The 13,360-nt window shown below is 44.3% G+C and overlaps 1 protein-coding gene across 4 annotated transcripts in view; it reads right to left on the reverse strand.

Moving 5' to 3' along the window:
- LOC149308513 (AT-rich interactive domain-containing protein 3A-like) overlaps positions 1-13,360 on the reverse strand; it is a 77,117-nt gene that overhangs the window by 17,215 nt on the left and 46,542 nt on the right. For all 4 annotated transcript variants that reach the window (XR_016282162.1, XR_016282161.1, XM_089535878.1 and 1 more), the window contains exon 4: positions 5,145-5,217. Coding sequence is in view for 2 of the 4 variants with exons in the window: in XM_089535878.1 (XP_089392004.1) it covers positions 5,145-5,217 (73 nt within the window). In the remaining 2 variants the exon portion in view is untranslated. The remainder of the gene's footprint in view (positions 1-5,144; positions 5,218-13,360) is intronic.

Here is a 13,360-nt window from a genome sequence, read left to right on the forward strand (position 1 = left end):
GGAAGAGAGAGAAAAACAAGGTTGGGTCCTTGTACAGACTCCTAGAGTTGGAAGAGACCCCAAGGTTCTCTTATCTGCTGTTTCTTGCAAAGGGGGTGGGGTATTATAGAAGCCTTGAGTTGCAAGGGGTCCCCCAGATGCCATGCAATCCAACCCTCTTGCGGGAACGTCAACTAGAGCATCCCATGGAGGTGGCTGTCCAGGTTTTTGGAGGCTATCCAGAGAAGGTGACCCCATCAACCCTATAAGCCACTGGGTCCATTGCCCAACCACTCTTCCCACCAAGAAGCTCCTTCTCACAGTCAATTGAAATCCACCTTCCTGTAACTCCCTCACACTTTCCCCCCATGTTTTGTTCTCTATACCTCTTGTTGTTTGGAAACTGGCTCCAATGTGTCTCTATCCTTCTTAAAATGAGGTGCCCAGAACTGAACCCAGGGCTCCGGATGACTAGTGCAGAATGTAAGGGAACTGTGCTCAACTTGGAAACTATGGCCCCATACAGAGAGGCCAAAATAAAGCTGTTTTGGGTCACTTTGGAGGTATGCTGTTTAAAAGATGCATGCATCCTAAGAGTCCAGAAGCTGCGCCAAAGCTGTGCTCCAGTTCTTAGGACTGGATTGTGGCTTTGGCATGGCTTTCAGACTCTTAGGACGCATGCATCATTTAAACAACATACCTCCAAAGTGACAGCTTTATTTTGGCCTCTCTGTGAGAGTGTGACTTGCCCAAGGTCAGTGGGTTTCTACAGCCAAGCGGAGAGTTGAACCTTGGTTTCCGGAGTCATAGTCCAACGCTCAAGACTAATCTTCTGCCTTTCATAGGGTTTGCTTGGGAAGATCCATGTGCCTGTGTCCCTAATTCCAGACCCGAATTCCACCACCTTCATGCCAGCATCTTCCATGCAAAGAAAGGGTGTGTTGCTACTGTTCCCACTTTATAGATGGGGCCACTGAGGCTGGAAGGAAGGTCCCTCGGCTCATAAAACTCCAAATCCTCCCAGGTCCAGATGCGTTTTGATCCTGGAGCATGTGCAAAAAGTCTTTCCGGCAATAAAAGGGCAGTATCACAGTAGGGCGGCTTCCCTCCCTTCCTTTTGGTTAATAAGGAAGCAGTAAATCAATAAAAAGAAATCAATACAAGGGGGAAATGGGGAGGAGGGGGAGGCAAAAGAGATGCGGATCTGCTTTTTGCACTCTTTTCCTCCTTTACCATCCCAGTCCATGTTAGAGATGTAAACCATTATTCAAATTAATTTAATTTATTTAGGGGATTTCTATCCTGCCTTTCTCCCAAAACGGGACGCAAGGCTTTCAATAATTCTTCACTAAGTCTCTTCTCAAAGGGGCAGTTTTAACCCTCACCCTCCCTGTGAGAAAATACTTTGAATACTACACATTTTAGTAGTATTCAATGTGTATTTGCAATCTGGAATCTATTTTGTGCAAAAATAAAATTGCATGCGTTTGATTTGCATATATGCTGGGCAGGAAATTGGGAAGAAATTAAGGAAAGGAAATTCAATAGAGGCAAGTGCAACATTTAGAATTAGGAATGAAAGGAAAGTCATTAGAGAGAATTGTAAAATAATTTACATTTAGGAATGAAATGAAATTCAACAGAGGCAAGTGCGAAATTTGCATTTAACAATGAAATGAAAGTCGATAGAGAGAAATACAAAATTAACATTTAGGGCACAAAAAACCAAATGCACCACTTATATAACAGTGACTCCCAAACTTTGGTCCTCCAAATGTTTTGGACTTCAGCTCCCAGCATTCCTGACAGCTGGCCAAGCTGGATGGGGCTTTTGGGAGTTGACGTCCAAAACAGCTGGAAGGCCAAAGTGTAGGATTCTCTGACTTACAAAAGGGAGGGATACATGGCTCAGCAGCACTACATTCAAAAAAGACCTTGGGGTTATGGTTGATCAAACATGAGTCAGCAGTGTGATGCTGCAGCAAGCAAGACAAATCATGTTTTAGCCTCCACTGTTAGAAATGGCAACGCTGATGTATTTGCCACCCATAGAAGCTCACAGTGTATCATCATCATCATCATCATCATCATCATCATCATCATCATCATCATCCTGCCTTTCTTCCAGTATGGGAATTTTAAGGACAGCTACCAATGAATTTATAACAGTACAAATCTAGAGTTAGCATGGGATAGTGGTTTGAGAGTTGGACTATATCGCTGGAGACCAGGTTTTGAATCTCTACTTCGCCACAGAAATCCACTGGGTGCCCTGGGCAAGTCATAGTCTCTCAGCCTCAGAAGAAGACAACGGTGGCAAACCCCTCTCTGAAGAAACTTACCAAGAAAACCCCACGATACTATTATTATTATCATTATTATCCCTTTCTTTTCCCAAAACTGGGACTCAGGGTGGCTTACAATATTAAAGGCACAAGTACAAATAAGTGGGGGAAAATGCAAAGTAGGCGTACATTTGATATGTGTACATCTTATTTGTCCTTTTAAATCGATATGTGTTTGTAACCAATGTCTTTTTGACTGATGTTTGTCTGTTAACTGTTATTGTTCCCTGCCTCTAAGAAATCATTAATTATTATTATTATTAGCACTGAAAAATTTAAATACGAAGTTTAAAAAAGGCTTCAAAAAGTTAAAAATGTTTTGCTTTTGTTTCAGGAGCTGGGGGAGAAGGAAGGATCAGGGGTATTTGCAGCAGGCAGGGCTTGTTCCTGTCCTGCGTAACTCAGGAGGGGCAGCTGGTGAGGATTCAAATCCCCCAAGCTTTTACCTCTCTCTCCCACTCATTCCTTGGGGTTTAACTGCATCATCGCAGCCATAGATCCTCCAGGAATTCCTACAGCTTTGATATGGGGAGGGGAAGGATTGCATTGCACCTCGCTTTCCTGCCTTAAAAACATGGTGACAATTCTTGCAAAACCCCTTCCTCTCCCTAGGAAAAAAGAAAAAGCTGCAGACACCATTGTTCGTTCAAGTGGCCCTGGGTGCGAAATAATCCCCTCCCAGAGGATATTAAACCCTTTCCCCCAAAAAACATTCTGCCATTTCTCTCCCCAGGTCCACGCTCTTCCTTCCAACACCTCTCTCCTGTGGTTTCGTTCAAAAAGGCACCCAAAGTAGGTAAATAAAACGAAATAGAATCCCAACCCATTTCTGTCTTCACAAGGCCATCTGCTTCCTCTCCCCCCCCCCCCCATTCTTCAACCTACAATCAGATTCCTTGACTTAAAGCAAATCTCCCCCCACAGTGCCTCTGCAAACAGATGGAAGGCCTAGGGGGACCTTGGTTTGGCTGCAAAAACCAGTGGCCGCGGCAGAAAATTCAGGCCTAAGAGGTCTGCAAAGGAAATAAAGTCCTGCCAATGTGCAAAGCCCATCATCCCCATGCCATGCTGATTGGGATTGATGGGTCTGGCATCTCTCCAGGATACCATTCCTCTTGCAGTGCAGACCTCTTGCATGTTGGCAGGGCTTCATTACCTTTGCAGACCTTTTAGCGGTGAGAACCTGACTGGGGATGATGGGCTTTGCATATTGGCAGGACGCCATTCCTCTTGCAGACCTCCTGCATATTGGCAGGATTCCATTCCCTTTGCAGACCTCTTAGCCATGAGATACCATGAGAAAATTCAGGTCCAAGAGGTCTGCAAGGGGAATGGTGTCCTGCCAGTATGCAAGGCCCATCATCCCCAGTCAGCATGGCGATGCCACTGCCTTCCCCTGAGGTGGAGAGCATGAGACTTGCCCAAGCTCAACCAGTGGGTTTCCATGGCCAAGCTGGGAATCAGACCCTGGTCTCCAGTCCATCGCTCAAACCAACTACACCAGTGATTCCTAAACTTTGGTCCTCCAGGTGTTTTAGACTTCAGCTCCCAGAAGCCCCAGACAGCTTGGCCAACAGTCAGGAATTCCAGGAGCTGAAGTCCAAAACATCTGGAGGACCAAAGTTTGGGACCACTGCACCGCATCAATCTATCCACAGGTCTGAATTGTTAGCCCATAAAGGCTTGGGGTATCTACTCTAATAATGGAAGTGACTTTCTATTAAATCCTCCATCACCTGGTTGCGTTTTCAACTGTGAAGTCATAGGAACCTACAGTGGGAAGGGACCGAATGCTACCTAGTTTCACCCTCTGGGATGCAGGGATCTCCAACTGCAGCACTCCTGGGAGATACCCATCCAACCCGTTTCAAGACCTGCAAAGAGGTTCATTCACCACCCTCCGAGGCCGTCTGTTCCAATATGAAAGGCCCATCATTCCCAGTCAGGCACCACTCAGGTGTGTATGTATGTGTGTGTACATACATACATACATATATATATATATATATATATATACTGTATATATTCAGTGCTAAGAGGTCTGCAAGGGGAATGGAGTCCTGCCAAGATGCAAGAGGTCTAATTTATTTGATGACAAATGATGATTATGTTGAGGAAAACAAGTTGTATGTTAATAAAACAATATTAATGAAACAATATTTTAATGAAACAATATCTGAAGATGCTGGCGAAACGTCAGGAAGAAACTCTTCTAGAACATGGCCACAGAGCCTGAAAACCCCACAAAAAACTACGGATGCCGGCCATGAAAGCCTTCGACTTCACAATAGTAATAAAAATATATATTTGAAAAAAGATGCAAGAGGTCTGCAAGGGGAATGGAGTCCTGCCAAGATGCAAGGCCCATCATCCCCAGTCAGGTATATATATATTCAGGGCTAAGAAGTCTGCAAGGGGAATGGAGTCCTGCCAAGACGCAAAGCCCATCATCTCTTACAGTAAGAAAATATATGTTCTTCCTAGCGTTAAAGTAGAATTTATGTGCGTAGGATGTGAACTGAGCTATGGCCAAGTAAAACTCTAGCCCTCATGGTTCCAAAGATGGTTCTGGCTCTCTAGGCTTCAGCAAAGATGGGTCATAACCCCCTATATTTTGTACTAGTCTGGAGTCCTGGGTTCCATTCTCGGCATCTTTGTTTCAAGAAGGTTCGGAGAAGGGCAACCGGGGTGATAAAGAGGGATGGAGAACAAAATATATAAAGAAAGTCCAGGGGGTTGGGCACGTTCAGCCTGGGGAAGAGAAGATGGAGAGGAGACAAAAATTGAAATAATAAAATAATAATATTGGGACTTGCTCACCTCGTTTCTGCATAAAACTAAAAAGGTCATCCAGGAATTCCTTCCGTTTGGGGTCTCCGTCCAGTTCATACAGCTGAAAGAGACAGAAAGAAAAGAACAGATGAAGATGGCAATGATATTTATCCCATAAGTCAGGATATAAATCCAATCAATCAATCAATCAATAAAATTTATTGGCATCCCACCTTTGCCCCCAGTTTGGATGGGAGACCACCAATGCAAACCAGGTGCTGGAGGCTCTGTTTCAGAGGAAGGAACTGAGAAAACCACCTCTGAGGATTCCTTGCCTAAGAAAACCCTATAAAATCCATGAGGTCACCATCAGTCGACAGGCAGCCTGAACACATATAAACACAAGGCATGAAATCCCACCTGATCTTGGAAACTAAGCAGGCTCAGCCCTGGTTAGTCCTTGGATGGGAGATCACCAATGAAAACCAGGTGCTAGAGGCCCTATTTCAGAGGAAGGAACTGGGAAATCCACTTCTGAGGATTCCTTGCCTAAGAAAACCGTATAAAACATATGAGGTCGCCCTAGGTTGCCTTGAAAGCATGCATGCACACATACAAAGGGGCTGTTTCCAGATCAAGGTGAAATGAGAATTGATTCCTTCTCAGCAATTTAGGAAGATGGGACAAGGAACAGATTTGCTTCTAGCCAGAAGGTGGATGCAAAAGCAGAGCGGAGGATGAGTCCTAGCGTCAGAACAACCGGAAGGAAAGAAAGAAGCTAACCAAGCCAATCTATAGCCATCCATTGATCTCTGCAAACTGTGCCAAGCTGTTGGTCTCTTTTGTCACAGTGTGCCAAATAAGTCAACTCTTAAGATCTAAATATATTGCTCAGCTTCTGGAAGATTTGCAACCTTAAATAATGATGACATTATTAAATGGGTCAGGCTATTATGTTGCTTTCAGCGCTGTAACATTTATTAGGTCTGCTACAAAAGTGAGGCAGGAGAATCCTTGGCAAATTGCTGATCTTACTGAAAATTAGCCAGATGTTGTCTGGTTCCAGATTTGCACATTTATAATCTGCATTAATTGTTAAGTGTTTTTAACCTCACGGAGGAGTTAAGCTTCAAAGGCATTGCCTAGTGTAGCGGAGGGAGGTTTTTACCATTTTAGTATTTAATTTAAAGTGAAGGTGCGTTGCCATCGGTAAGACATTATCAGGGTGGTGCAGGAATGCAGATAAACACCTGAATTGCAGTTGCAAATAGGTTTCTCTTGCAAAAAAAACCAAGGGAAAAAATCCCCACGATATTTCCAAACTTTATTGTGCAACGGAGAAAGAGAAAGCAAGAAATTCTGGGCTCATCTCAGAGGGGGCAGCATTTTGGGACCAACAAAACTTTTGAAAGAATAAATGCACCAAGCTCAGCCCTCCCAAAGGAGATCGCTGCAGCTTCCGCAGCCTCAAGTCAACCTGGGATGATGGAAATAGCAATCCAACATGTCCAGGGAGAGGGGGCAATGTAAACTCCTTAAAGGGGGAGGAAACTATTTGAAACAGGGGCCAGAAACAATCCCTGCGAATCGGGTGCTGGAGACGTCCAGAAATTCCATGTTGCATGGAGCAGGTGGCCGAAGCGGGAAACATTCCTGCTATTAATAGCTGGGAAAAGAGAACACAAGTATCTCACAAATGCAGGGGACACATAGCCAATATATATTTTTTTGCATTTCTGAAATCCAAAAAAGGCAGCATCTGTGCTGGGGATCTGCAAGAAGTTGGCACCTTGAACGGCAAGGGTGGGAAGTGGGTACCCCCTTTGCAGAATCATAGAATCTGAGAGTTGGAAGAGACCGCAAGGGCCATCCAGTAAAATCCCCTTCTTCTGCCATGCAGGAACTCTCAGTCAAAGCATCCCCATTGACAGATGGCCATCCAGCCTCTGTTTAAAGACCTCTAAGGAAGGAGACTCCACCAAAATCTCCGAGGAAGGAGTGTGTTCCTCTGTTGAACAGCCCTTACTCTCAGGGAGTTCCTGCTAATGTTGAGCTGGAATCTCTTTCCCTGGAGCTTGCATCCATTGCTCCATTGGGTCCCATTCTCTGGACCAGCAGAAAACAAGCTTGCTTCCTCCTCAAAATTACATCCCTTCAAGTATTTAAACAGGGCTCTCATATCACCTCTTAACCTTCTCTTCTCCAGGCTAAACATCCCCACCTCCTTAAGTCCTTCCTCATAGGGCTTCATGGTTTCCAGACCCTTAACCATTTTAGACTCCCTCCTTTGGACACATGGCTCCAGTTTCTCAATGTCCTTTTTGAATTGTTTTGCCCAAAACTGGACACAATGTTCCAGGTGGGGCCTGACCAGAGCAGAATAGAGTGGCACTATTACTTCCCTTGATCTAGACGCTATACTTTTATTGATGCAGCCTAAAATCGCATTGGGCTTTTTAGCTGCCTCATAAAACTGTTGACTCATGTTCATCTTGCGATCTACTTGGACTCCCAGATCCCTTTCACACAGATAAATCTCTCGTTCAGCCAGGTGTCCCCTATGAGCCCTATATCTGTGCATTTCATTTTTCTGCCCTAAGTGCATTACCTTACATTTCTCCGTGTTGAAATTCATTTTGTCAGTTTTGGCCCAGCTTTCTAATCTATTAAGGACAAAAAAAAAAAAAAAAAAAAAGTGGCACGAAGTACAATTGTTTTCCCCTCCGGATATACAGGGGAACAATTTGATTTCCACAAATGGAAGGCCTTAATCTGGGGAGGAAAAATAACACGCGCAAATATGGAGAGGGCATTGCCTGGTTTGAAAGCTGTCCATGCAAAAAGGATCCAGGCGTTTGTAGTCTGAAAGCTGGATGTGAGCCAGCCTTGTGATGCCGTAGCCAAACAAGCCAATACGATCCTAGGCTGCATCAATAGCAGTGTCTAGATGGAAGGAAGTAATAGAGCCGCTTTATTCTGCTTTGGTCAGGCCTCAAATATGGAATATTGTGCTGTTCTGGGCACCACAATTCAAAAAACGATGTGGACAAGTTGGAGGCCGTCTATAGGAGGGCAACATAGAGAAATTGAAGTTAGATATCATTCATCTTCAGGAGATGCATATAAGAATTAAAGATGAAAAATATCTAAACAACAACAAATTAGTAGAGGAGGGCAACCAAAATAGTGGAAGGCCTGTCTTAAGAGAAGATGGAGTGAGCTGGTTTTCTGCTGTGCCAGAGATTCGAACACAAAACTGATGGATTTGAATTCCTAAACATTAAGAAGTGTTTCTTTGCTGTTAAGAGTGAAACAACAGAATGGACTGGACTCTTCATCTTTGGAGGGCTTTAAGCTGTTTGGATGGGCATCTTTCAGGAGTTACTTTAGTTGTGCATTCCCTGCGTGGCACGGGTTCGAGTACATGACACTTCCAAGTCTAACATTCGATTATTTTGTAAGTCCTACTCCTTGATTGTGTCTCTTGCAGTTGAGCCTGTCTATAGGATTTGAACATTTTCTTGGCAGGATTTGTTCAGACTTGGCTTTGTCAAAGCAAAATCACTCCCTTCTCATTCTGTTCATGTCTCTTTATTGTAAGGATGTCTTTGATTCACGGCTTTTCCAAAAGCAATGGGAAATAAATTGCATTTTGTTTTTGTTAAAGGCGCTCTTTTAGAAGACAGCGTTTTAAATGCAATTTTTTAAGAAGCTGCCAGGGCCAGGGAGGGAGAAAAGGAAATGCGTTGAATGGAGGAGGTTTTGGAACAGGAAAGGAAGCTGACACGAGGCCGACACGTGGCTGGTCACCAGCTTAGGCGGCATCGGCTGGAAAAAACCCAACTCACAGAGAGGTCCTTTGATATCCCCAAAGAAGGGCAGAGAAGGTCACGGAGAAGAAGAATGGAAGGACAGGACTCTGCGCCTCCTCCAAGCAAAAAGCTTGCTGAATGGGGTTTTGTTTCATCCCCCTCTGCAGCCATGTTCCTGTACAGCAGGGGGTTGGAGTAGATGACCTCCGGGGTCCCTTCCAATGCCATGATTCTATGGTTCTCCTCCTATGTTACTAAGGGAGAGTGCACCCCATCACAGCATGCAGTCCAACCCCATTCAGCTATGCAGGAATACACAGAATCCTAGAGTTGGAAGAGAGCCCTAAAGACTACCCAGTCCAACCTCCCTTCTGCCATGCAGGAATACACTGAATCCTAGAGTTGGAAGGGACTGCCCAAAGGCTATTCAATCTCTTTCTGCCATGCACAAATATGCTAGAATCCTAGAGTTGGAAGAGATCTCAAAGGCTATCCAGTCCAACCTCCTTTCTGCCACGCAGGAATACACTGAATCCTAGAGTTGGAAGGGACTGCCCAAAGGCTATTCAATCTCTTTCTGCCATGCACAAATATGCTAGAGTCCTAGAGTTGGAAGAGATCTCAAAGGCTATCCAGTCCAACCTCCTTTCTGCCACGCAGGAATACACAGAATCCTAGAGTTGGAAGGGAACTCCCAAGGGCTATCCAACCCAACCCACTTCGGCCATGCAGGAATACATAGAACCCTACAGTTGGAAGGGACCCCCCCCCCCCAAAAAAAAGCCATCCAGTTCAACCCGCTCAATGTATGGGGTCTCTTTCCACTGAAATCTACCTCACAGGGTTGTTGTGAAGATAAAACTGACCTGGGATGGGATACTGCCAAGAGTTCAGGGCTGAGCAACCTTCCTTTCTTCCTTTCGGAACAGTGGTTTCCCAAATTTTTGGTCCTCCAGATGTTTTGGACTTCCATCTCCCAGGATCCCTGACTGTTGGCCAAGCTGCTTGGGGCTTCTGGGAGCTGAAGTCCAAAACACCTGGAGGACCAAAGTTTGGGACCATGCTCACAAAAAACCTCCTCGTTTCGCTTCTCACGCAGACACAGCCAAGATGGCACCACACTTCCAGATTGACCCAGAGTTTTAAAATGGTCTCAAAACTTCTCCTTCCTCTATTTCTGACCATTAAACACAAACTCTTTTCAACCGGAAAAAAAACCCATAATCTGTAGTGTCTTGAGTGTTAGATTATACGACTCTATAGAGACCTGGGTTCGATTCCCGCATCTGCCATAACCCCCTTGGGGTGAGTGAGTCACATTCTCTCAGCCTCAGGGGGAGGCCATGGCAAACCTCCTTTGAGCAAATCTTGCCAAGAAAACCCCACAATAGGTTTGCTTTCGGGTTGCCATAATTTGGGAATGACTTGAAGGCGCACAGCCACAAACTTGTAGCGCATTGCCTGCGCAAAACCTGTAATGCCAGTTTTCCTTTCTTTCTTTCTTTCTTTCTCGTTCATTCGTTCTCCAGAGGGGGCTGACGGAAGGGCAGCAATAGAAGCCTCACTGCTCAAAAAGCCCCAGTATCGGAAGGGAAGAAGGGCGGAGAACATTAAAAAACGGAGGAACCGAAAAGGCTATTTGCATCCATCCAGCTAGTGAAACCAAGAAGCGTGTTCAAGAGTTGCTTCCTTGTCCAGACTGAAGCGAACAGGTGTTCTTGGCTGGGTTTTTCGTTTTGCAAAAAACGAAAGAAAAGAAAAAGAAAAAGAAAAAAAAGCTTCTGTCTTTCTCCTTCCCATCCCTTGCAAGAGCATTTTGTGCTCCTCAATTATGTGCATTTTAAACAACAACAACCCCCCAACAATCCAGATTTAAAAAGGCAGGCTTTCTGCTTGAAGAGAAATCAAAAGTCAGCCAGGAATGCGCAAGGGGCTAATGTACAATCTGAACTGCTGTGCATTTGCATTTAAATATCTTCACTTTCCTGCAGTTTTGTATCTGTTTTCCCTCCCTCTGCCAAAAATGCAATCTGGATCCATGCAGAGCAAACAACATAAGTTTGATAATGTGCATCCTTGCAAAATAGACGGCCATAAGTTTGATAATACAGATCCTGGCAAATGGACAGCTACCAGTTTGATAATGCGCATCCTTCCAAACAGCCGGCCACAAGTCTGATAATGCACATTCTTGCGAAATGGATGGCTACCAGTTTGACAACATACATCCTTGCAAATGGATGGCCACAGGTTTGATAACGTGCACCATTGCAAACAAATGTCTGTACATTTGATAATGCGCATCCTTGCACAACGGACAGCCACACACTTGCAAATGGGCGGCCTAAAGTTTGATAATGCGCGTTTTTGCAAACGGGCGGCGACAGGGCAGATAATGCGTACCCTTGCAAAATGGACCACGGCAAGTTTGATCATGCAAGTTGGATAATGAGCATCCTTGCAAACAGAGAGCGAGAAGCTTGGTAATATGAATCCTCGCAAAATGGGCAACCACAGGTTTGATAATGTGCATCCTTAATGTACATCCCCTGGTGAAAGGCAAGAGTATTATCTGTCTTGGAAGCACCAACCCTAACCCTGTTCTCTTATGCACCCAGCGATAAGAGCGAGAACAAACATCGCAGCTGGAATTTTGTAGGTTCATTCACTGTTTGGTTTGCTTCATCCTTTTTGACCCTGTGCTATACACCCCTAAGTTTTACCCTCGACTTATCCACGGGTCACAGCAAAATCCATAACTTTGGCCCCCAAAACTTGCCTTTGACTTAGACATGAGGCCGGCTTATAGTCGTGCATAAATGGCAACCCAGCACAAATTCATCATTAAGCCTCTTCCTATCAATTTCATGCAGGGAAAACACTCCATCCGAAAACTGTTGCAACCTTTGCTCCTTGACGGCTTGTGTCCACACCACAGATTAGCAAAACAGAGGTTTTCTCCTAAACCCAGAGAGTGGAATTTGCCCTATTTTCAATTGCTGCCACAAAGGCCTTTGGACACTCCAGTTCCCTGGGAAAAGGTGACAAGGTTTTGAGAATCTGCGCACCGCCATGCCCAATAATCTCCTGATATGGCACCCAACTGGCTGGGTTTTGACCTGAAAAAAGGCACAAAATACCAAATCTGTGGCAGTCTCACCTTGAGCTGTTTGATAAGGTTCCAAGGCACTGTGTTTGCTAAACTGGGATTTCCTTTTAGCAATGCAACGGGCCATGTTTTCTATGTGCCATTTTATTGCTACACTTTCTCAAGAATTTAGATGAGGATAAGTTTTAGGACTCCGTCGTAACGTTCCTCTCTTCATACATGAACAAAAAGTACAGTCCGCCCTTCCCTTACGCAGGGGATCCGTTCTGGACCCCCCCGCCCCCGCATAAGAGAAAAAACGTGGATGCTCTTTTTGAATGGGGCTCATGCCCATGATGGCGCAGCGGCAGCGCACACCACGAGAGCGCGCCCCATTCATGCGAATGGGACATGCCGCCCCTTGCGCCCCATATGCTCAAAGCCGCATATAACACGGGCACACTGTAATAAAAAGTAACATGCAGTGCAACTTTCAAAACAAGAAAAAGATCCAATGGACCCAATTGTTACCTATTGTTTTATACGTATTTTTTAGATTGTATGCCATTGGCAGGTTTTTTTTAATTGATTTGCTCAATAGATTTGCTCAAAGCTTTAGAAATAAACTATAATAATAATAATAATAATAATAATAATAATGGATTGCTTTTTTAAAAAAATGGTATGTTACTCCCGCAAAGGAAATTGAAGTTTTAAAGATCTTTGGATAAATGTTCCTTTGTGCAAGGGGATAAAGGAGATTTGTGTTAAACGTTTCAATTTTAAAAATGTTAAAAATAAAACAAACGATTACAAGCAACTGCTCAGGATGAGACTGCCATGGATCCTATTATTGTTGTTGTTGTTGTTATTACTGTTTATACGAAACTCAGTTGCCCAATATTTGGGCCTAAAATTGTCCTTTTTGCAGTCTGAAGCCTAAGGGTTTTAAGGTTTTTGTATCCGTGTTTTATTTGTTTGTGTATGGGCACATAGGAAATTTGTGTTAAACGTTTAATAAAAATATGTTAAAATGAATGATAACAAGCAATGGGAACATCATCGTCTATTATTATTATTATTATTATATTAAGTTCAGCTGCCCAACCCTGCTACAGATGATGGCTGGAGGCCCTATAGGGACCAATATTTGGGTCTAGAACTGTGCCCTCTTGCAATCTGAAGTCTAAGGATTTGCCGGCTCAAGGGACACCTAGCAGGAAAATGTTACTTTTGAGGACTACAGATCCCACAATCCCCAGCCAGCATGTCTATTCCCATTGCGGTAGTACAGGGTGAATCTCTCTTATCCGGAATTCCAAAATACTCCAAAATCCAAAATTGTTGGCTGAGAGAGAGGCTCC

This window comes from Sceloporus occidentalis, unplaced genomic scaffold (genome assembly GCF_023333645.1).
Source record: "Sceloporus occidentalis isolate IW3139 unplaced genomic scaffold, rSceOcc1.0.p SCAF_8, whole genome shotgun sequence".
NCBI classification, from domain to species: domain Eukaryota; kingdom Metazoa; phylum Chordata; class Lepidosauria; order Squamata; family Phrynosomatidae; genus Sceloporus; species Sceloporus occidentalis.